Source organism: Zophobas morio, unplaced genomic scaffold (genome assembly GCF_036711695.1).
Source record: "Zophobas morio isolate AGI-343-1 ecotype UQ-CSIRO unplaced genomic scaffold, CSIRO_AGI_Zmor_V1 ptg000615l, whole genome shotgun sequence".
Classification (NCBI taxonomy): Eukaryota; Metazoa; Arthropoda; class Insecta; order Coleoptera; family Tenebrionidae; genus Zophobas; species Zophobas morio.
This window is the reverse complement of record NW_026972718.1, coordinates 44,148-68,512: the sequence shown is the minus strand read 5'-3', so window position 1 is coordinate 68,512 and position 24,365 is coordinate 44,148. Positions and strand designations below refer to the sequence as shown.

The 24,365-nt window shown below is 32.2% G+C and overlaps 1 protein-coding gene and 2 long non-coding RNA genes across 3 annotated transcripts; all 3 read left to right on the top strand.

Annotated features, from left to right (window-relative positions):
- The first annotated feature begins 2,384 nt into the window (after window positions 1-2,384).
- LOC135121561 (tetratricopeptide repeat protein 27 homolog) lies at window positions 2,385-6,121 on the top strand. Its single transcript, XM_064045863.1, has 24 exons — window positions 2,385-2,537; window positions 2,598-2,714; window positions 2,766-2,869; window positions 2,923-2,997; window positions 3,049-3,174; window positions 3,237-3,339; window positions 3,389-3,425; window positions 3,483-3,558; window positions 3,617-3,740; window positions 3,792-3,936; window positions 3,991-4,057; window positions 4,112-4,231; window positions 4,290-4,394; window positions 4,444-4,630; window positions 4,685-4,735; window positions 4,789-4,905; window positions 4,957-5,051; window positions 5,106-5,158; window positions 5,212-5,377; window positions 5,429-5,495; window positions 5,558-5,679; window positions 5,731-5,795; window positions 5,850-5,970; window positions 6,026-6,121. Exons 1-24 carry the CDS (start codon window positions 2,438-2,440, stop codon window positions 6,119-6,121), a joined length of 2,439 nt encoding a protein of 812 aa, XP_063901933.1. The 5' UTR covers window positions 2,385-2,437.
- A 7,198-nt stretch (window positions 6,122-13,319) lies between these two features.
- LOC135121558 (uncharacterized) lies at window positions 13,320-14,482 on the top strand. Its single transcript, XR_010279037.1, has 4 exons — window positions 13,320-13,460; window positions 13,709-13,780; window positions 13,838-13,909; window positions 14,410-14,482. It is a non-coding gene; the product is annotated as an uncharacterized LOC135121558 (long non-coding RNA).
- Window positions 14,483-19,521: 5,039 nt separating this feature from the next.
- Window positions 19,522-19,875, top strand: LOC135121559 (uncharacterized). Its single transcript, XR_010279038.1, has 3 exons — window positions 19,522-19,577; window positions 19,635-19,685; window positions 19,737-19,875. It is a non-coding gene; the product is annotated as an uncharacterized LOC135121559 (long non-coding RNA).
- The last annotated feature ends 4,490 nt before the right edge of the window (window positions 19,876-24,365 follow it).

Here is a 24,365-nt window from a genome sequence, read left to right as displayed (position 1 = left end):
TAAGGCAAGGGGACGTGTTAGCACTCGATGCCTTGGTAGGGCGTCCACTTTGTTGCGTGAAGGGAAATCTAACAAAAAAAATTGGATATAACCAGATGGTTACACAAAAGAGTATACTCCAACAACAGCAATTAAACTTTTAAGTAATAAATAATATTAATAGTTTATAATAATAAAATTCATAATATTGAAAGAAATATAAAAAAATTTATTAATAAAAAGTAATGAATAAAATATTTTACAATAACAATAATAAATAAAGAAAAATAAAACTTTTAAACAATAATAATACTAAAAAAAATATCAAAAAAAACTCATAATAATATTATAAGCAAAAATGTATTTAAAATTTTTAATAAAATAGTAAAGTTAATAAAAAATTTGTAATAATATATAACTTTGAATATAACTTTTTACAATAAAAATAATAATAAAAAGTAAAAAGAAATAATCTTAAATAATAAATGAAACTTTAATTACATTTTTAAAATAGTGAAAAGTAATTAGAATAATATAATATTATATATAACTCTAATAATGATAAATAGAACTCAGTAAAGTAAAAATAATAAAAAATATATAATTATAAACTATACGTAAATAAAATAAAACTCTAAAGTAATAATAATGTAATAATAATTAATAAAACTGAATAATATCAATAGAATAAAAATTTAACAATTGTATAGATGAGGGCTAACTAATATATATATATATATGATGGCAGGTGCACGACATTTTTTTTTGAATCGTGGTTTTTTTTGTGGTCCCCCCCCTCCAGGAGTCTTTAATTTCTTCAGTAAGTTATCTTTGGCATGGGCCATGGGAAAGCTTCCCTGAAGAAGAAGCGCACAAATGGCAACAGTGAGGGGAGATAACACATCCTTGGCAGCGAAAGGTTTAGCGAAAAGTTTAGCTTCGTCTTCACCACTCTCGGCCTCAATTTTGCCTTCGCGAAGGGGTAGTAGTAGTGCATGACCTCGATATCTGACCTGTTTTACAAAACTTTAGAAATAGGAAGGGCCGCTGTCGCCTGCCTCCGATAAATAGTATACTTGACCTCCCATCTACGATAAAATTGCGTCGTCAGCTTCTACCGAATGGATCATTCCAATCGATTTAGCGCTGGTTGTGACAGCATGGTCGCTCGGATAAGGCGCAGACTTTGGCAGGTAAAGGTCTTTTAGTTCGTCAGATGAGCAAATGAAGCGGTTTCTTTTTCTTGTAAGATCTCCATGGTATTTATACTAAAAGCATAAACGCGAAGAATAATCAATTTAATATTACCACCAATTAAATTTTCAGCTGTTGTCCTTCGCGGTTTACCGTACAATGGCTTTTTTTTTTTTAATACCCCTTATCTTCGTATGCTGATACCACGGTGTTACATTGGGTTTAAAACTGCTCTGACAAAAAACATGACTAACTTCACTAAAACATATCCTTAAAAACCATAATACCAACTTGTTTTGACCCCCTTATTTTTAGCTTAGTTGCGCTCTAGTAAAAGGCTACAGGTCTTACAAATAGACACTCTATATATTTATTATTGCGCTTTGGTTAAATATTTATTGTAAATTACAATGAGAGCGAAATAGAATTAAAAATTCTTCGTTTCAACAGTTAAAACATAGCGTGACGGGTTTAGAACGTTTTTTATGAGTTACAGGTGCACTTCATAAACTATGAGCATCGTTGGTAAACTATTAAACCACATTTATTGTAATCTTTAATATTTTAAAGAAATTTGTATTTAAAATTAAGAATTAGATATATGCAGTTTTAATAACTTAACTTTACAAGGCATCGTTATAGGAAGTAGAATTAGCAATGATGTGTAATATTCGTATCTAAGTTATGGTGAGATAGTGGTATGCATATATTATTAATTAATAAAAACTACATGAACTATACCACTTTTCACATGCCCCCTTAATATAATAATTTGATTTTCTTCCAGTTAATCCCAAATGTATTAAAAAGTATTTGCAAAGAGCGAATATTGACTCAGCAAAAAACTCTACACGTAAATCAGCTCTTACAATGAAAGCTATATATTTTAAAAGTTCTCACCATTATATTAATACGTAGTGTATCTCTATTTAGTTGCAAAGTTTAAATAACTCGGGCATAATGTTTCAGTTAATTAGTAATTTTTAAAGATAGTTTTTTTGTCTATAAAAACTATAATTATTAAATGTTGAAATGCGATTAAAGGTTGCTTAAAATATAATTTCATTTTAAAATGTCAACTCAAGTAACCATCTGAATACAAAAATTGCTACCACGAGGGTGTTCCTGTTCCTCGTAAGTGAAAGCAAGGATTGACACCGCAACATTGGTGTCCTTATGTTAGGAAAGCTATTGAAATTGTTCTTGATTTGTGTTTGTATTCGACAGAGTTTGTTCTGGTATAAAAAAAAAAGTATTTATGTAAATGGCGGTTAATATTGTGGAGGGTTGTGATATAGGCGATGATCTCCAACTGTCCTTGCTCTTCCCTGATTATGATCTTCCTCCAACTTTGAAGCTACCAGGTTTATTTGATCAATATTTCGAATATTCAACTCCCAAAAAGTTTTAACTACTTATCCTAGTGCTCTCTCAAACACTTTTCGAATCTTTTAAAAAGTCAAATTACAGAGAGCTTTTAAAATCTTCAGTGGCCCTAGATTTTTTTGAATATTTATCTAAAGATAGTAAAAATATAAAAGGTACTTTTTATTTTTGGTTTTTTTTGTAGTTTTTACTAAAGTATGTTGTAGAAATCCTTATACACCTACCTAAACGGTTAAATTTATTTCTTGTATCTAACAATCCCTTTGACGTTTTAATATTGGGAGCAGCCTGCCTTCAAGCTTTCGTCCAAGTACTTAATTCGTTTACTAAATACGTTTCTTTTTGCCTGCTACACATTTATAGGAAAATTGGACTGGACCTGGTCTTAAACTTAACTTCACAGATATTATTAAGCTTGATTCTAATTATCCTACAGAAGTATAACAGTGTCTAGTCTACACTATCGCAAGCTAAGTGTGTTTCTTTTAGGTCTTACATAAGGATTGTCTGGCGCTTTTAGAGAAATGTGGAGAGAGTTGTTATCGCTTAGTTACTTCACCTTTTTTGCTTCTATTAGCAGAGGCACTTTTGGAGCCGTTATTGCCTATTTTTTCAGTAACTATATTAATTTTTCTGCCTTTATTATTATTTTAACATACAATTCTACTCTGTCCAAGACTGCAGGCTTGTGGCGCGCCCGTGCTTTTCTATTTCATCAAAGAATGCTTGAGCATAACGTTCAGAGTTTCCGTGATATTTATTTTGGCCACATGGAAAGCGGTGAGTAGATTTTTACGGTTTATGGCTTATTACTCCTCATTTTTTATAGCGCTCTCTTCTAGCTGGATCCAAAAGATTCCGTGCAGGTTTCCTTTTTCTCATAAATCTTTAGTTAAAGTTTCTGTTTTTCTACATAATAATAGAAAAGAGCTTACAATCTTATTATTGCTGGAGTGCGTGTGTGCCTGTTACCAGTACAACGACGTGACTGAGGCGCAGGTTGCTGTGGTTTTATATGATACTATTGCTGCTTTATTAATTTGCGCCAATGGATAAGACTTTTCTCGAAAAAGCAAAAGCTTTAAATGGCCTAAATTTGAGGTTGACCGGGTTTCTCGGCAAACGTACCAAATACCAGAGCGCGCCACTCCCACAGCTCACGTTACTTGTGGAAAACAACAGTTTCTAGAAAAAATATATTCCTCTTTTACCTTCTTAATTTTTTTTACAAGAGAGCTGCGCCCCTGAGGAGCCTGGACACCGCCCGCAGGAAGTGGCTTTAGAGAGTGACACGCTGTATTCCAGTGTTTGTTACGAGGAGGAAATCCCGCACCACTCTCTCGGTCTCTATGACCAGCTTATTGTCTTAGCTGCCTGGTACAGAATAACCAAGGTTCTTAGTTTCTCCTATAAAGTTGCTCGTTTTTGCAGTGTAAACGTAAAGAACACCAACCCAGTGCATGGACTTACGGCTGATGAGATGTTTCCTTACGTTAACGTAAACATCTGTTTCACAATGTAAAAGTTTTATGGTCTTAATACTGCTCTCCAGCGAGTTTTAGAAGAAAAAAATAACAATAACTGGATGATTTGTTCATTTGCACTACTACTGCGTTCACGGCTGGAGGCTAAGCATATGAAAAAAGCAGAGAGAGCCGCGTTGCAGTTGCAGGTTTTTTTAATCGGCATTGCTTGTCTTGGCCTAGACCTGAGCAGTCCATCCTCGTCAGGTATTAGTAGATCAGTTTGAAGACACTAAGTACGGTGATGGGCCTGTTTCAGAGCGCATAAAGTTTATCTATGCCCTCGCCTTTCCGCCAAAGCATTCTTTAAGGGTAACCGACAACCGCGGTTGGTCGGTGCTCATCTGACAGGTCTTTTTAGCGGGAGCTGGGATATCTCTTGCTCTCGATGGGCTGCTCCAGGAGCGCACGTGAGCTTTTCGAGGGCCTTGAATTATGGGGGGATGTCGTAAAAAGTCACATCATTTCTGGAGAAACAGAGAAGGCTTTAGCCGTTATCCGGTGCCGTTTAGCATTGGAGGACTCGCCGCTCATGCGTTGTTACTTGGGCATGTTGCGGATGACTCGCTTTACTCCGCATGCCCCTCATCTTGCTTCAATAGGCGATATCACCGGGGACCATTCCGAATATGAAACTGCTTGGGAAACGTCCGGTACTAGCCGTCTGTTAACCACTGCCTGCGCCCCGCTAACTTCGGAATTGCAGGCCATCGGTACACCAGAGCCATGCGATCTCTGGGGCGTCATTATCTGAAGGCTGGCCAGCATGAAAGGTGCATTGAGTGCTTTCAGACCGCTCTTAATATCAATCCCATATTCCCTCGTGGGTTTCTTGGCACTTTGCTTTTATTACTAAGTAATGTTCTGATGCTAGAAACGTGGTTTAGTTTGGGTTGCGCGGCAATGTTCTGCAAGAGGTGGCCGCTAGCAGCCAGTGCGTTCCGGCACGCCCTTTCTTTGGACAGAGATGTTTTTCTGCAACACTTTTGCCAGTAGTGCGTCTCGTGATTTCTCTCTGCACAGAATGCAGAGGCCTGGTCCAATCTCGGCGCTGTATTGACTAAGCTGGAGGAAATGTGAGGGTCAACGCTTTCTATATGTTATTTTGTTAATAGCGACTTAACTGTAGTAATGGTGCGCAAACTGCTTATAAGGAAGGTCTGAAATGCAACCGTTCTCATTGGAGAATATGGGAAAACCTACTTACCGTCAGCCTTCAGCTCGAAGACGTGTGCACGTGCCTTGAGGCTGTTTCCGAAATTGTTAACCTTCGAACTAAATGGGACAACCTGCCGGTAATTTCCTCTCTTGGTGTTCTGCGCATCCATCTTTTCCTGCACTTGTAGCAATTGACTCTTTTGCTGGACTTGATCATGCAAAGGGTGCGGCAATATGAAGGAAATAGCGTCGACTGTTTTTATTATTATATTTTTCTTTATTAATATTTCATTAAGATTTTAAAAAACTTTTTTCAGGGCGCACACTTACTGAAAAAACTTCTCAAATGCTGGAATGCATCGGCAATGTAGGCATCACCGACCCGTGCTTCTGGCTGCTCTGCGCAGAGTGGCACTCGTTCCTTGGTGTTTGGGACAAGGTAGTCCTTTGTTTTCTGAGCTCTTGAAATACTGCTATGTGCTTTTCTCAGGAAGTCGACTTTTTATTAAGAGCCTATCGAGCACTTTCAGCATCAAGCTGGGAACACGACGAAAAGTTAATCTTGCTGTGAAACTTTGCGTTTTTCTTGGCCTCATCTTTATTGAGTAGTCTCTTTGAGAAGCTGGCAGAGTCTGTTTTGAGGCTCAGCAAAGTGTACAGTGCAGCCGCCGGTCGTCTCTACTGCCACAAAGCAGTTTTACTTCTAAGAGGACTTTTGAGAAAGGCTGAAGTATTTCCTCTATTTTTATTACTCGCACCCACTTTAAAGCTTATTTCTTTATTAGAACGCTTATACTGAACATGTTTTGTACAGCGCGTTGCAAGATGAATTGAAACGTATCACTCAACTTGAGAGTGTACTGAAACAAGAAGAGCGTTAACGTTTATTATGTTATTTTTTTTTTAAAAAAAATTAAGTAATTTTTTTATAAAACTTACTAATTTTTTCAAAAAAATTTACGGAAGAGGGGGTTACAATGAGTAATAATGGAAGTAACACGCTAATCCCATTCTCATTACAAAGCAATTAATTTATAATTACTCTCACACAACTCCCAAACAGGTAAGAGAAAATCGCCTACGGCGATTTTAAAATTTACGTGGGCATTATTTAAGAAAATTTAAACTACGTCTTTCTTTATATAAACCTTTTCTTCACTGTGTTGTGTACTGATACGGCTAGAATTCTTCATATTGTGTTAAAATTGAGATAGTAATTTTTCTGATGGAGATAACTTAACAAAGCTATAGTACGAAAATTTAAGTCAAAATTCTAATAATAAGAACGCTCTCTTCAAAAAGGTATTCATCACTTACTAAAAGAAAAAAATAATATGTTAAAAAATATAATTATATTATATGATAAAAAAAATTTATAAGCTGAGATTGCTAGCAAACAGTAGCAAAAGTATATTTTTCAGAAACTAAAAGGATTTAACAATAATAAACTCGGAATTTTGGGTAGATAGTTACTACCTTATTACTTTTCTGTAGTACCTTTACAAGCATTTACTTTTTTAACAAAAGTATGTTTTTTACATGAAGGTTAAATAACTTCGATATCAAACTTAATTCTACCAGCCGCGTCTACTTATCATAGAATATTTAACACGTTAATTGTTCGGGCCCCTGTGATTGTTTTCAGATGGCAAGTCCAAATGGAAATATATTTTTGCATAACTTCCGCTGACACAATTTTTAAGTTGTCCGATTTAAAAATAAAAGGAAATTCCACAATTAATTTACATTTAAGGACTCGGTCTTATATTATAAAAGTGAGCTAACAATTTTTTCCCAGAATTTCCAAATCTTGGGTGGGCATTATGGAATCTTCATGATATGTGAACAGGTATACCGAGTTTCATTGACCCAGAACGGAGATAAAGATCTCTATTATATCTAGAATTGTGGCATCTGCAGAGAACGAAACCTCATTTAAACCGTACAAACTTTTGAAACTCATTCCAAAAAAATTTCTGGGAGGTTATATCGATAGATGTTGTAATAGGTATTTCTTCGAATCGGGATTTAACTTCCTTATTTAATGAATATGTCTATTTATTCCAGTTTTTAAGGTGATGTTTAAAGACGTCACTGACTGTCCTGCAAAGATCTTGTTTCAGCTTTACGGGTTTTAGTAGAATATCGTTACCGTTGGAAGTCCTCAGTTTCTTTAAAGTTTTGGATAGCGAGGTCAATCTATTCTCTGCATTTCCACCCTTGAACATAAGACTCTTTTAAAGTTGTAACAAGATCTTAGACGTTTTATTAACTAGCCTCATGATGAATGAGTTGAATAACTTTTTCTTGATTACTCTATCAGAGTTACGCCTTTTTGGCCTAGTACAGTCCCTTTCCAACCTGATACTACTGTACTTTCGCATTCCTGAGGTTTAGGAACATATATTAAAACTAATATTTTAATGTAACTACTGGCTGTGTTAAGAGCTTGCTTAAAATCTATTCAGTTTGAGCAAGAACGTCGCGCAAACGGAAGCGATTAGACATTGGTAAAAAGGGGCTTAGTATTGTCAAAACAAAGAAATATTAAAACTTTCTGGTCATTAATTAATATTAAAAAAATTGGCCTTACCGTCTTTAGGCTGGCGCTACCACAAACGAAGAGAATGCATAAGTACTCACGTTACTTTACTAAAGGGGCACAACATTCCCTTTAATGGGGGAACCTGGCATTAAAGGCGTAATTACCTCAGAATTACCCAGAACAAGCAGTCGTATACCGGGCTCTCGATTACATATAAATCCTCGTCAACTTTATTCGAATGGTACTATCCTAATGGTGCCTTAGTAAAACATGATGTAAAGAGGAATGCTAAATAGCCTGAAGGACCTTATGTTCAGGTTTTATCAAGATCGCTCTGTTAAACAATGTGCTAGCTTTCAAAGGTACAGTCCGCTTAGAGCATTCTCCTGATTGCGGAACTTGGTTCGCCTGTACAATCACTAGTTTCTCAAGCTTTTCATTAAAACGTTTTAATTATATTATTTATGATGATAGCAGCCATACCGTCATCTCATTTAGAAATTTAATCTGTTTAAGAAGTAGAAGAATTTAGCTTTAAAACGATGGTTAAAGGGAAGGCATTCCATAATTTTAATTAAAGAAATATTTCAAAATATATCAGTTTTCAAAGTTCTGGTTTTCGCTCGAGGTGTAGCTCTGCTTCAGCGTATTATTTTTGATTTAATTCTCTCATAAACCCAATTTATCATAGAGCGAAGAGTATCAAGGCGTATCGTGCATATAATTCTTTTTTTTTTTTGTTGAAAAAATTAAGCATATAAAAATAATCTTTACAGTTAATAGATAAGATACTATTAAACAAACAGCCAAACAGACTTATAATAATAAAGAATAATTACTCAAATTATTTTTAGTAATTCACTACTTCTTCAAAAATTAAATACTTAACCAGGCGGACAGCGAGCCGAATATAATTAATACTGCCTAACTTTTATTATTTTTATAATGATTGAATAATAGCTTACAATTTTATTTGGTTTATATTATACCAAAATAGTGTTACTGAAAGATGTAATTTATTTAAAAGTGCTTTAATCTAATTAATTTAATGCTCGGAATTTTTTACTATTTAATCTTAACAGGACTTAACTTGAGTTTTCAATTTTTAAATGGCTATAGGATATAAAACTTTATTGTGTTCGGGTTAAGGTTAGGGAAATAAAGCGAGCATTGTCTCCTCCAGTTAATTGACTATATATAATAGCTCTACTAGACTATAAGTAGTTAACCTATGCTAACAGTAGCACACAAGTTAATTAAAATTTTATTTCTTACATCAATCATAAAATATTCTTACCCCTCCGACTTTCTTCCTGGCAGAAAATGCTGTTAATAGTATAAAGGGCGCACTGACAGCTATTAACTCTGACACGAAGTTGTACATAGCCCTGATCGTCTACCAAATATATATTAGACCTGTAATCGCAACCGGTTGATAGTCGCTGTCCCTACAAACTGATGTTAAACCTTCACAGATACATCAGAAAAAAGCTGACCGCTTTTCACAATAGTCGCCAGGAGGCAAAACTGCAAAACGTGTCTGTAGCGGCCGACGAAGGAACTACTATCTTTTTTGCGCTTTGTCAAACGAAATAATAATAGCCAGACGGAACCTCTGGCACTTAATAATGGCGTAATTGTAACTGAAAGCGCGAAGATAAATATTAGCGCTTTGTGTCAGCCCTCCTCCTGCTCATTGCAGTCTTTCACTTAAATACCTTCAGGGTTGAAGGCGAAATAATGCATGGACCCTCAACCGTTGGCGACGGACTTATAAAACAGAGCAGAACTGATGAAATGACTCTTCTAATCTTTGCAATTTCTCAACCGGAAGCATTCAACCCCAAAGACATTATTACGAGATGCTATCAAATTTATGCTGATGGTAATTAACAAGCTCTCCTGTTTTGCAAATTTAACTGCGTCTCTTGGTACCTCCCTTCCACGATTAAAAAGAACCACTGTTGCAACGCTACTTGAGACTTTACCAGACCCCAGTAAATATCGCCTCATTATTAGCCTTTCGTCAGGCATTACAACGCCACTGGCAGAGTTTATAGAGACACAGGTAGCGTTTTCAGAATTCCAATAGGGATTTCGGAAAGGCCACTCAACGACAACACAACACCTCTTGCGCTTTTTTGAGTAGACAATTCGAAACTTTAAAGCCTTTAACCGCGTTTGACCCGAGAATTTTCTTTGCAAACTACGCACACTTTGTTTACCCTCTACTATGTATACTGGCATTGTTTCAATGTGGTCTCACGTGAGATTTGGCACCGCGCTGGTCTTATACCGTCCACTGACAGCTGGTGTTTGTTTAACTCTCTGCTATTGCCTCCGCCCTTTGCGTTGTACCCGCGAGGTGTTCGAATCCCTTTAATTTCTCACACCCCCGTCACCATTTACGCCGATGCCATTGCAGTGTACGCGAGTCCCTCATTATTATGGAAACTCCTAAACTCCATATAAAAGCACACTTGCTAATTGATTTAGGCAGTGGAAGGCCACTATTAATGTAAAGAAAAGTAGTGCTATTTTCATCATAAGAAGAACTACACACCCGTCGTCTCTAGCTTTCCAAGGTTTTTAGATCCCATGTAGTTCTAAGGCTAAACACCTAAGCGTCATCCTCGATAAGCAACTAACTTGACGGTATCAAGTATTATGCGTTAGGGTTAGGGCCTAAACGGCAACCCACATAATTACGTCTGTATAAAATGTGCGTGCGGTAATTATATAACTGTGGGACGCAACAAAACAAGCTTCTGCGGTTAAGAACGTGTTAATAAGCAACTAAATTACCGGTAGGCTCAAGAACCCAAATACAAATCCTGGATAGGCGAACTACTCCGGACTGTCTAAGATTTAAGCGCACATTTCTTGTTTGTATAGCTCTGCGGGTACTTATATATATAAATTATGAGAAAACTCCGGAAACTGAATATGAACTACGCTAAATTTTATACGTTATCATTCGAAACCGAGCTCTCTGAGCTAGAAATTACAGAGGATTTACGCAAATCAATAAAAAAAATATTTTTTCATATATCTCTTCAGAATAAATTGTAGAGCATGAATGATAAATTCAGAATGAAAAGAGTAAAACCAGAACTCTTTTACTATGTTACTTTGCATTGCATTCGGCAATTAATCTCTTAAACGAGTACGTTGTTTAAAGGTGTCATACATCTTGCTCGAGCGCTTCTTAACATGTGTATAATTTATCAAACAATATATGATATCAAACTTTTTTCAGTTTACGCGTGTATGCTTAACCTATTATTAAAATCTGTATAATTAATGTATGTAGCTACCAACTTCAAAAAGTTACTAAAAAAAAAATATTAGTAAAGCTCATATTAAAGATAACAAGCAATTAAGGTTGCATGGGTATAAAAATTTTTATGAATACTTATGTATTTGCAAATTGAGGCTTTTTGATTTTTGTTAATGCTGCAATTAGAAGAAAGCATGAGAAGATACATTCCAAAACATTATATTTAGCAACTTAAATCCTTTGGGCAACCACTACTAAGTGTGTTTAATGTTACTCTAAGTTAGTTACATTTACAAAAATTATTTTAGGTTCCTTATTATTACTTAAACCGTGGTTATAAGCAGGTTTTTAAAAATATAATAAAACCCCCCAGTCCGAAGTAAAGTAAAAATAAAAGCACTCAAATTATTAAAAAAATAAAATAAATTGTTTGTTCGTAACAAAAAGAATCATTTATTGCAGTTTTTTTAACGGAATCAAATAAGTTTTCCTTATTATGTATAAGCTGTATGTTTATAATTCCCAAAATTCTCAATTAATATATAAGTATTACTGAGCGAGAAATTTTTTTTTTGAACTTTTAAATTTTAAAACCGGTAGCTCTTCCATCCACTTGAAATAAAAAAATGATAAAATTCTCTAATACTTTTGGTGTCATAAATAGATATCCTATGGCACACAAAGAATCTACCAGTTTAGAATCCAAAAACTGTCACTTCTATTTGTGGAACTTGTAACCACTAGTTATTTTTATATCATCCTATCCTATAGTTTGAGGCAAAAAAGTCCCTATTTATTACATAAATTCTATTCCTTTTTTGAACTTAAGTAAAGACCCCTTGAAATAAAATTGTTTCTTATATTTGTATAAGCGTATTATTTGTGGAGAGTTATTAATATTGTAAAGAGTTCTACTTGGTTTTCTCGTGTGGGCAATATTTTCAAGTTGGACTAGCCCATTAAATAAATGTTTGAAAATCTTTAAAGATTTGCTAAGCTTCCTTTGCTAACCTAGATGTACCCAATTTTAGTGGGTTTTATGTGTACTAAATATTTAAGTTCTTTGTAAATTAAAAATGTATATTTTGTACTGTATGTTCTTCCTATCATGCTTGTAAATATCGTTCATATACAACTAAATATATTTTATACCTTTTACTATCCACTACTTTATAAAATATACATTTTGGGCTCCTATATAGCTTAACGAGAAATTTTAAAATCAAAAATCTTAGTTAACGTTTTTTTGCAATTCTGGTAAAGAAACTTTGTTGGGTGACAAAAATGTCTCCTTCGATAATGGAACAAAGTTTAACTCTTTAGATTTTTAAAAAGCGTTTAGTTTAGGTTTATTGTCTATTTTTAATTTTTTATTAAATTATATTTAACCGCAAAATTTAATTGGTTTAAAAATTGTTTAAGGTTAAAACGCTATGCATAAATTATGTGATTAATAGCATCATTTCGTTCATAAAAATATTTAAAACTATTGGCTATTAAAAAGCTTTTTTGCTACATTTTTAGTTTATTAAATATTAAATCATGTTTATAAAATTAGTTATAATTTTGGTAGAATTTTTAAACCACTTTTCTTAACTACAAGATTAAAGGTAATACACAAATCGAGTTATATAAAAGATTAGTAAAAAAGAGATCTAATCGCCAAAAACTGCCATTAGTAACTACTATTTAAACATGTTTTAAAAAAAGGTTAACAGAAAAAATACTTTCCTTTATACACCGTTCATATATGTTCAAAGAAGGATAGTATCATTAATTTAAGGGGCAAAGTATATTACGAATATTTTCTATTATATAATTTTCAAAGGGTATTCCTAAATGCTATTCTACTCGCTAATTAAAAAAGTTATGTTTGTTAGCATTTTATTTAAATAATTATTGGTTAATCTAAGTAACTAACTTAATATAATAGTGTGTTAAGGTATTCATAATAGGCATACTTCCTTCCAATTTCAGTTTTTGTTATCATTTTTAACTTTGAAGTTTTCCTGTGTTACCATAGTCGAGGTAATCCACTTGTCTGCGCGCAAAATAAATTTATAATGGGCCACATTCTAACTACAATATTTTTATTTCTGGCAACATAAATCTAAGATTCTGCTAGATTAAGAAACGCAAGATTGTTTCTTAAACATTATTTTTTTTCTATATATATCTGTATATTATTATTAATGAGCAAGCTCGGTTTTTCATTGTGCTTTTTGCCATCTGTTTACGGTTTTTTTGAGGACCTTAGTCTATAGAGCTAAAGCTGAAAAGAATCAATAAATTTTTTTACAACTATGAGCTTTCTACTCCCCCTTTTCCTTGGGGCACTAACACTTAGGGCTATCTCCCACTCTGAATGTGACGACCCTCTTACAGACTTTTTTATGTAATTTACTTACTTGTACATATGGAGACTTTTTAGGAAAACACACGTATATAATTATATTAATATGAGGAATGTAACTGGTATCACTCTCTTTTAAATCAATGTATTGACATACTTTAGTCAAACAATACTTTAAATTGTTTTGAAAAATTAACTGTATAATAATTATAGAGTTAACCTTATTCTCTAATACATCTATTTTAGTAAATAATAAATTTAGATAGCGTTAATAATTTTATAAAATCTAGAAAGTGGTCGCACTGTTCCTTCTTTACATTTCCTCCTTTTGGTAAGGAGCTACCCTCAAGCGTACGCTCTTTGTAAGTCCTCCTGTAAAGGTTTGAATATTGTAAGAACTAACAATTATGCTTGTTCAGAGAAATTACCTAAAGTAAAATTACTTATCTCGGCGAAAAAGCATTTAAAGAGCTTACCACACTAAATAATTTGTACGTTATAAGTTTACTAAACTTTTTAAGCCCTTTTATCTTCACAAAAAGTGGAACTAAGTAGATTTTATGGTTCTTTTTACATAGTCTAAATGCATGTGGCCATTAAACAATTGGATATGAATACGGGCCTATTTCAGATAGGGAGCGCTAATATAATAGAAGTTTTATTAATTTAATAAAGCTCCATAGTAATCATTCGCAAATAGATGAATCTGTACATAGAATGATAAAACTTTTAGTTTTATGCAGTTCAAATATGCTTATCTTAGGATGGTACATTAATGCCGTTGATACGTTGTCCTTATTAAAGATCGTAGTACATCATAAATTTGGCTATTAAGTAAAGCTTTCGAGCGAGAAACTTATAGAAGTTATATTAGATTTTCCTTGGCTTTCTTGAACCATATCTTTCCTGTTTATGCAAAATTTATATTATACCCTTTCTGTTAAAGCTTACTATTTGAAGATAGTATACGCTTATAAAATAATTTTTAAAGAAACTTGGGTAGCAATGAAACCACTGCTATTGGCGAAAACTTATTTAAGGACCTAAAGAACCTTAGAATCCTGTAATTTAATTCTGCACTTCATTTATTTCTGTTAGTTTCTTTCCATTTATTTTATCAAAGTAACGCTTTAATTTATTCATGTCAACTCCATAGCAGTAATTCTTAATTAACTATATAAAAATCCAATTATTAAAGCAACTATTTAGAGTGATATTTACCTTATATTTTTAAAAAGAATCGTGAAGGTTTATACTAAAAAAAAATATTTATGAAAAAAACTGTTATTAACTTTAACATAATAAACAACTTCCTATCGTCAGTTTTTCATTACTATTTTACCCCAGAAGGATTTACAGGAATCATAGTTTAACTGTTATAAGATGACCATTAGAATATTATACGATAAAGCAAGCAATATACACCGACTGACTGTTATTTTTGAAGGAGCTTATACGGCAATCAAATTAAGTTAATAAAGACTAATTCCTTCAGCGATCTAGAAGGGCTTAAAATATAGTAATCATAAATCATCTATGACACATAATGAGTGATGGCACAAATACATTACCTTTTCTCCGAAGAATGCATGCTCAATCTAATTGGGTGTGTAATAGAATTAGTACTATATTTATATATGTATCTCGGAGCATTCTTGTGTTATCTCATTTATATATATATATTGTACTAGTACTATAGATATATTCCGCGCCTTTAAACAATTTAATGTTAAAGCTGTGGCAAGTTTAATTTACTTAACTGTTTAGATTTTTACGACTTCTTAGTACCTTTACCAACTTGGAAGTTTTTCTCCTCTCTTTTTTTAAAAAAAAAACTTATTTAGTTATAACAAGTTGTTTTTATACAAAAAAAAATTATTAAAACCTTGTCATGGCCTGAATACCTCATATTGTTGATTATAGAGAGCTTTATAACAAGTTGTTTTTATACAAAAAAAAATGTTATCAAAATCTTGTCATGGCCTGAATACCTCATATTGTGATTATAGAGAGCTTCGTTGAGTAAATTAACATCACTGTCAATAGTCTGTTGACTTTAATTATCACTAAAAAGAGAATACTTAATTAGATGAATAATATCTTTCTACAATTTCCGAAACTACGTTGTTAACTGTAATTTTAAGTAATTTAGGAAATAATGAACTTAGTTCCATTGAAAATCAAGTTTTTAAAAATTTAGTTAACTTGCAAACATTGTAAGTTTTTAAGTGTATATTCGTATTGTCTCGATGTAGTTGAGTATAAAAACCTTACAGTAAAAAGCTTTATCTTTTTAATTACCCGTTAAAATTATTTAAATTATACAGACAATCTCAAAAACAAAATCTAGTTAGACGAAATTGTAGTTAGTAACTTTAAAAATGTTGACATCACAGAGTTTGACCTACCCAAAATTATTTCAGAGAAAAAAAATTTATTTAAACTTGACGTAGCTTTTAAAAAATACTTTTTTTTTTATAAAGGAATTTAGAAAAAAACATCATAAGAGTGATTAGAAATAATATGTTTGACGGTCTTGAAAGTCTAGAACGTTTGTAAGTTTTTCGTGCCTAACTCTTTGACTTTTTACGTCTTGTACTTGTAGATTGTATATGATATTTAAGACCGAAGTAGAGATTTAAAAGTTCTCTTTAAAGAAGAGAATCCTTTCATATGTATGTTCACTAGTCCCCTGAAAGAATTAGCACAGGCTAGCTGGTCGAATGTTTCAAGCTAGTTTGTAATGTAAAGTGCCCGGTAATCATTATAAACGTTAACAATCCAGGTATCTTGATGATAATAGCATCGAAAGGATTGAAGAAGCTGCTTTTGCTAACTTAAAACTTTTAAATTTTTTATAAGAGCTTTTTTGTCATGAACTTTCATATTATATTCTTAATTTTTTATTTTTCTAACACTGTGGGACCAGCAAATAAATATAAATATCGCGAAGAATAATCTTTTTACGAAATAACATAATGATAGGCTAAAAATGCTTTATAATATCTTATTGATTAGTATACCTGTCTTAAAATATTACCTTAGTAAAAGTTGTAAATTTTCTTTAAGGAAACCAACGAGCTCTGTAACCGCCTCTTATACTTTACGTTAACTAAAAATTACTCTGCTAGTTAGAAGTTGTAGGATATAGTTATATAGTCTCAAGCTACAGATGTTATGATGAGATATAAAAGATTAATATGTGGTCTATAATTTAATTGTAAACGCTATTGGGCTAGTTTGCCAAGCTCTTTAATAAAATACTTCAATGAAGCAATAATTTAACCCGTACCTCCATTAGCTCTTTTTAACTCGATACCACGCATAGATCCCTTCATTGAAACAGGCTCGCAACGATGCCCTACTGTGCGGATTTTTGTTTACCAAATTTAACTTATTTGTAAGTAATGGATATGTATAGTATAAATTTTTTCTCTCTAAGTTACTTTAATTTAAATTAACTACTTACGAAGAAGTTTAGCTCACTGCTCAAAAATTATATTAAAATCATCAACTTTATATTTTATTTTGTTAAAATAATTAACAATTGTTAATTGTACTTAAATATATTCTTGCTTTAGAAATTTAGGAAGTAACCAACTTGGTTCGATGGATGGTAGATTTCTTAAAGAGCATATCAACTTAACCGAGTTGTAAATTTTAATTTATGCAAATTTATAGGTATATTGCTAGTACTCTGCAATAATAGTGACAAAAAGTTTTTTTTTTAGTATAATAAACAGAGTACTGACTAGTTAATAACTTTTTTCAATAAAAAACTAAAATACCATAATTTCCGACTAGAATATCGATGTAATGTTTTAGTTTGGCAGAGCCTTCCTTATAAATAAAATTTATTTATAAATGTTCATTATTTCATTGAAAGATTTAGTTTTTGGATTGTGGACAATATTAACTTTCTTTAAAAAAACATTTAGAGAGCTATATCTAAACCCTACTTTTACATGATGAAAATATATATTAAGATCTTGTTATGATATAAAACTTTGTAAGTAATACCTAGCTACTGTCCATTTAACCAAAAGAAATATATTTCTATTAATTTTTTTACTATTATGATATATGATTAGGTACCTATATAACTGCTCCATTGAGTCAGTTTCTGGTGGCGCATTTTCTAATCTTTCGGCGTTAACACTTTTGTAAAAATATATATTCCGTAAATTTGGCTTGTCAGAAGTATTTTATCGTGAAAGTAACCCCGTTTTATGTGTTTTAGAGCTATAAAAAAAACTTAATATAATAGAATTTTACAAGTTATTTTTGTAAAGTTTATTGTATTAAGGTTTAACGGGCTTATATAAATTACTTATCCTATAAATATTTTTTAAAGGAATTTACACCACAATAAAATTATTAAAATATGTGGTTAAACGTTCAAGGGGCTACATAAACTACAAATGTTGTAAGTTTAAAATTTAAGTTTAGTAACATGTAGATAAAGTTAAAATACTAATAGGCACAGTTAACTGTAGTTTTTTTATGATGGTACAAATAATTATTTAATTATGAACTTTAAATAAAAAAATAATTAGCTTTAATAAAGAAATTTAATAAGTTTAAAGGCTACAATATTTAGTAGATAAACTTTTCCTTCTCTATGCAATACTTACTTTTTACTTTTTACACTTGAAACTTTAAATTTATTTTTTTTAAAGTGATGGAAAAAAGTATTTAAATTCTTTTTAAAGTTAATGATAATAAAGGAATATAGCTTAAAAAAAACTTGTAATAATAATATGGATATCTTTGTGAACTTATTATTATTATGTTATTAAAATTTTTCTTATCTCTATTTGGAAAAATAAGAATGTCTCCGGTATTAGTCTCAAATTAGCAATTTTGGGTATAATTTTTATGTTTCATGCAAATTCAACTATAATAACTTGGTAGTACGATGGCCCTAGTTATTAAAATTCACATCTATAAAATTTTCTTCATTCCACTTAATGCAAATTTATTTATATTCAAATTTCATTGTCTCTTACATTAAGCAAAGTTGCGAAATTGGTTTTATAATAATTTCAAAGTAAATGCTATTTTCTTTCACTTATTAATAGTTTTAACACAGAAGTCTGTTAGATAATAAAATTAAATCAGTTTCTTCCCAAGCCATTTCTATGTTGGGACAGCTAACCTACCTGTAAGTGTTTATGTTCATCTATAAAAATAATTTCTGGTAGTATTTACTAAGACTTAAATAGCTATTTAAGTCATACTATTTGATTTATTTATATAAACGACATGTATTTAAGGGTTTTGTTTAATGTCATTAAGGAACCTTTATAAAAACCCTATTACCGAAATTGGGCCTAATGCTTTCAGCAGCAATTTTAATTTTACCCACTTGTAAGTAAATATACGTTCTTTTACATACATTTACGTGGAGTAACATTCATTTCTCATTAGGGTTATTGGACTGGATAAAACTTTTCTTTGTTGCTCACGTGTCACTTATAGCTTTCTAAACTTTCCCGCTTTATTGTGCATCCACAACAGGGCTCATAAGGCATTTTCTAAAATTTCCTCAAAGGAATGTAACTCTATTCACTTATCGAGCGACGATGGAGTAGTGCCCTTAATTCCTTTTATTCCTCATGAAGTGCAAGTTACCGGCAACTCCGTAAAAATTAGGAGGATAAAAGTAAATATCTCTATAATAGTTGAACACTAGCATTAAAAAAGCAAAACTTTGAGTAATAAACCTATTTCTGTTTTAAAAGATCACAAAAGTTCTTTTATTCGAATTCATATTTATTTAATGACCTGTATCCTACCATATTAGTATAACAGGGTTATGAGTTCCCGACTAACGAATTCGTTAATTCACAATAAAGAGCCCTTAAGTAACTTGTTAGTATAGTAAAAATATAACTTAAGGGAATCGTTAAAATAAACTTTTTTCTTGACAGCGTTATTTTTATATTGTTAGATAAATTTAAAGAATGGAAGGAACTTCAAGAAACTTAAAAGTTCTCCTAATTACGATTACTCTGGTGGATATTTGTAAAATCCACACCCAGGCACACACGCTATTTTATAATATAAAATTGTAATTAAATGAATAACTACATAACTTAGGAAAGGATAAACATTAACTTTAGAAAGAAACATGGTTTAAACCAAGGCGAAGCCAAAGTAGACGTATTATTATTTTTTTTAACCAGTGGTTGTTGAGAAGGAAATATTTTTTAGGTTACTGCTGGACGTAAAACTTTAAAAAAGAATGACAGAAGTACTAAAAAGGTTTCTAATATTTGAGAAAAAAGTATTGTAATACTTAGATTAATTTTTAAGGGGGTGTTAGCTACTTTAAGGAATGGAAACCTACTAAAATATGCTTTGATCATAAGCTGCCCGTCGGTTGCAATTATATTAGTCTTTAATGTACTGGCGGTGTATTATTGTAAGAGAAAAAGAATGGTAGTGGAAAAGCTATACCACAGGAAGGCACAGAAACACGGAACTTTCTTATAAATCCTACATTAAAGCCTGCTGGTGCAGAACATCTGAATATTTTAATAGCATAAAAAAGTTTTCTGCTTTGACCTCTTGAAAGAGAGAGATATCTATTAACAAAGTTAACATTATACTTACTCTCTATTTTTTAATCTAATGGGATAAGTTGTTATTAGCACAAAATCTCTATTTAAAAAGGTGTTGCATAGGACAAATCATATATAAAACGAGGAAGTGGAAAAAGCACAGACACAAATATAGTTAATTAATAAACTTTAGAACCCATTGGTCTAACTCTGAATAATGGTACAATCTTAAAAAAATTCTTTAAAAGAAATTTTCTTGATTATAATAATCTACAATTTAATGGAAAAATAAGGTTAGGGAGTCAAAAAATCATATATGTCGGTGTAAGAACAATTATAATTAATTTGGGGGCTTTTCTTGATTAATGCCTAAAGAATTGTTTATACGTATTAGCATGCTGTAAAACGTTATAATTAGAATTTTAACTAGTTAAAAAGGTATTCCGTGCATTATATACTTAGTCTCAATGACTTACAAAGCTAAAGCTCTAATTGTGAAAAATAATTTAGGTCATCGTAGTCTATTTTTTTCTTAAGTTAAAGTCGTCAAATCAAATTGAAATATTAAGTCCTTCACCCCCCACTCCTTCCCGTAGGGCCAAGTATAATATAGTCCACTGAATAATAGTTTTTTTTGTAGTTTCTAGTTCGAGCTGAAAAAAAATTGTTTTTACTTATCTCTGAATTATACCTGCTAAGCATATAAAATTTTATAGTAAGGGTCTAAAATTCCAAAATTGAAAATGGGTATGCGGTTTATTGACTCGAACGAGTGCCAGGAGTCAATGACAAGTATATAATTTAAAGGATCCATTAGAATAAAATAATGCGTTAAAGGCCAATTTAACCTTTTACGGACAAAACTCTGGGACGTGAAATAGATTTTTTGTTTCACCTTCACTGATAACTAAATTAATCACTTCTTTTTTTATGTTTTTTGATTGCTACCTAGACCTTTAGAACATAGTACTCAAACATACCAGAGATTGTTTCAGAGACCTAGTCTGTCGTTTAGGGCTATTTTTCATAGACCTACTATTGTAAATTGAACCTAGGCGAGAAGTGGTAAACATAGTAACCAGTAATCCATAAGAATTTAAACAATATCTCTTTATTTTTACTTGTTGTTTACTTGGAGCTTCACTTTGAGGAAATAGATTAATAAGGAGTGCCACTTAGACAATTATAAGGCTTAGTTAAGCCCATAAGTCGCAGGATTATTATTAATAGTTGCGTGGCGTCGCTTTTAGTTTAAAGTTGGGTGTGAACAACCTCAGTTGCCCTTAGCTCCCTTCTTAGGTGCGGGTGTAAAGCAATTCAATATACTTATTTTCCTCTGTTTTAATTAACCATACTAGTTATAAGCGCAACAGTTTAAATTTGACTGCGCATAGGGAAAAGCTGGAATTAACAATACTAAAAAATTGGAACAATTTCCAAATGAGGAAACATCAGTGAATGTAAAGCAACTTTTACGGACGAATTTTAAACAGTTGATTAGTTCTAACCAAGTTTTTTTAACAAAAACTGTAATATTACTAGTTCATTTTTGTTTAATTATTTTTTTACTCTTTAGAAGTTTATTGTTAACCCTTCTGTTTTTTATTATTATCCTGCACTTTGTTGCTGGGTATTATTTAATTCATTATTTATGTAGTCTAGAGCTCGTTATTAAAATAATTAATGAAAAATAATAGAAAAATTGTTGGTCCAGTGTAATTATTTATTATGATTATTATTTTGCTTAGAAAAATTTAAGTTTTTTAAACACTGGAAAAGTTTCTTTTCTTTATTAAATATTTAAATAACATAAGTACTTTTCTTTTGTATTTCTCCCATTTTATTATTAACAATCTAAGAAGTAGCGCTAGCAATTTCTGTTGCTAAATATTATTAATTTTTGGTATAAAATATTAACATTATGTTTATATATGTAGATAAATAATTTTTTAAAAAATAGTAATAAAACCATAATTTAAATCACCCGTCGCCTATATAGTTTCTGTACTAACCTAATGATGCCTTCTATCAAAGAACCCAAACTATACTCGGTTAGTAACCAACATATCCTTATGTTACCGATATATTGAACTTTAAGTGACTTTTTATTACTTTCATAACTTAAGAAAAAGACGAATTTCGTGTGTTGATCAACCTGATTTTGAAGGATGAAAAATACCCATCGATATCAATAGATAGAAAAGTGTTTTAAGGATCTGCTCCGCCACAAGTAACGATTCTTTAGTGGTTTTCTGAGTTCAAAAAGGAGTTGTACAAACGCAAGGGGTGCTGAAAGCTTCAGAACACATCAAAAAAAAATTACAAAATTGCCGTTGATGATCGTGTTGACGTCACAAGAATCAATGGTGTCAGAATTTAATACCTTAATCAATAATTTCATGCTTCCTCTAGATGGGCGTCCACTTTTTGGAGGGGCGAAAATCTCTCATGTGGGCTAAATTTTGCACGAATATTTTGGCATGACAAATCCTTGTTTGAAATGGGTAACTCGTTTGCTTGCGGTGGACTAAAAAAAACAACGTGTTGCTGATTCGGAACGCTTTTTGATGCTGTTTGCGCGAAATAAAATGGTTTTATTATGCTACATGTAACATTGCATGATGCTGGATTCATCAATATACTACAGAACCCAATCGACAGTTAGCTGAACGGAAAGCAAAGGTGAAAGCCACCATTAAAGCCTAACATCTTTGCGCGAGCTACTGGGCAGCTTAGAGAGGAATTTCACCTTACGAAAAATTGTTTTTAAGATCATACCATTCGATACCTAGATCTTACTTAGCCCCGGAAATAGGATGCAAGTTTTAGGTTACATCACTCATTATAAATATCTTTTCGCCATGACTTTCGTCCGCAACTAATCACTCGGATGATATAGTTTTATGCATAACTTAGCTGTTTTGGCAGAATTTTTTTTAACAGTGTTAATGTGGAATATGACTGCTCTTCTTTCACCTTGTATAAGAACAAATGGTTTCAGAAGGCGATGCTAGCATTCAAAGCGGAGCTTTCATAACAAAGTTAGACTTGCTATCTCTTTGTGTATTCAGTGTTATGTGTGAGCACCATAGTCAACATTTGGTTCAAACAAGTCTCGTTAGTGAACAAAGTTATGTGATATGTTCTGTTATGTTAGTAACCATTCGTGTTCGCTGCATGTTACGGGGAAGATAGTACCTGTCAATGGACTAAGCCTGCCTCTGGGTTTACCAGTTTTAAGAGCCTATCTTTCGATACGTATGTCCATAATATAACCTGATTTTTAGTTAAGTTAGTTATTTATTGCAAATTTAGAACTCTCTCAAGCAGTGTGTAACCCTAGGTCCAGAGCAATCCGCAGGAAGGCCCAGGGAAGGTAGTAGAAGTACTTGAAAATGGGGCGTACAAAGTAAAAGGTAATTAAGGACGACAGTAAACATTTTTTAGGAATACTGTTCATTTTTTAAAAATTGGACAACATAGTACTACGGAAACAGTCTACAAATGTCGCTGGAGTGGTAAACTAAGAATGAAATATCTATTCTAAATCTAAGGTGCGGAATTAAGGCCATAATTTGTAAATAAAGTTGACTATTAACAAAGAATGTGAGATAGGCGGTTTATCAGGTGGTATACACCGGGTAAAGAAAAAACCAGCAAATGTTATGGGATAATGATGATATTTCTTCAGTTTCTTTAGCCATGTGCCTATTACCAACTTCAAAAATTATGTCATTTTACTCGCAGTGTTAAACAAACAAGTGGGGGCAAAGGCAATTTATAAAGTTTAACAGCTTGTGGGTTAACTCGAGCGACCCCCCCCCTCCGTCACATTGATTTTAATAACTTGTGCTACCCGATTTATATACATAGTTTAGTGGGAAGTTAACATGTTAGATTTTTCCAGTATGCTGAAAAGTGGAGCCCTCTCACGGGGTAGGATGGTTTATCAAGGTACCGAGTCCCAAAACTTGGGCACTACAACTTAAGGTGTCGCTTGGTTTGTTAAGCCCATAAGGAGCGTCAGACTGTAAAAGCAGACTGAATTCCCACGTAATCAGTCAAACCTCACGCTCGAATCTTTTATACCCTTTTAAGAAAGGAACTTTAAATATGTAGCCTCTTGCGATAAAAAAAAAATTGTTAGTTAATAGTTTAATTTGAAGACCCCAAGAAAGTTATTTATATTAACAAAAGTTCCTTTGTACTACCTTAAACGTGTAGATTCGTCTTTGCTAGACTTTAAACATACTTTAAAAAACTACGTTCAATGTTCTTAAAGTTTATATATGTATTTTCGTAATTTTCATTATTAAACCAGCAAAATTTTTTAAAAGATTAAGAAATTTTATTTAGCGAAAAAATTCGAAAATGAGGGCTT

Excerpts from the sequence above, each read along its gene's own strand:
- LOC135121561 (XM_064045863.1), top strand. The coding sequence starts at position 2,438 with ATGGCGGTTAATATTGTGGAGGGTTGTGATATAGGCGATGATCTCCAA. Across the intron at positions 3,175-3,236 it reads CGTTATTGCCTATTTTTTCA|ACTGCAGGCTTGTGGCGCGC; the intron begins GTAACTATATTA and ends ACTCTGTCCAAG. Across the intron at positions 3,426-3,482 it reads ATCCAAAAGATTCCGTGCAG|AAAAGAGCTTACAATCTTAT; the intron begins GTTTCCTTTTTC and ends ACATAATAATAG.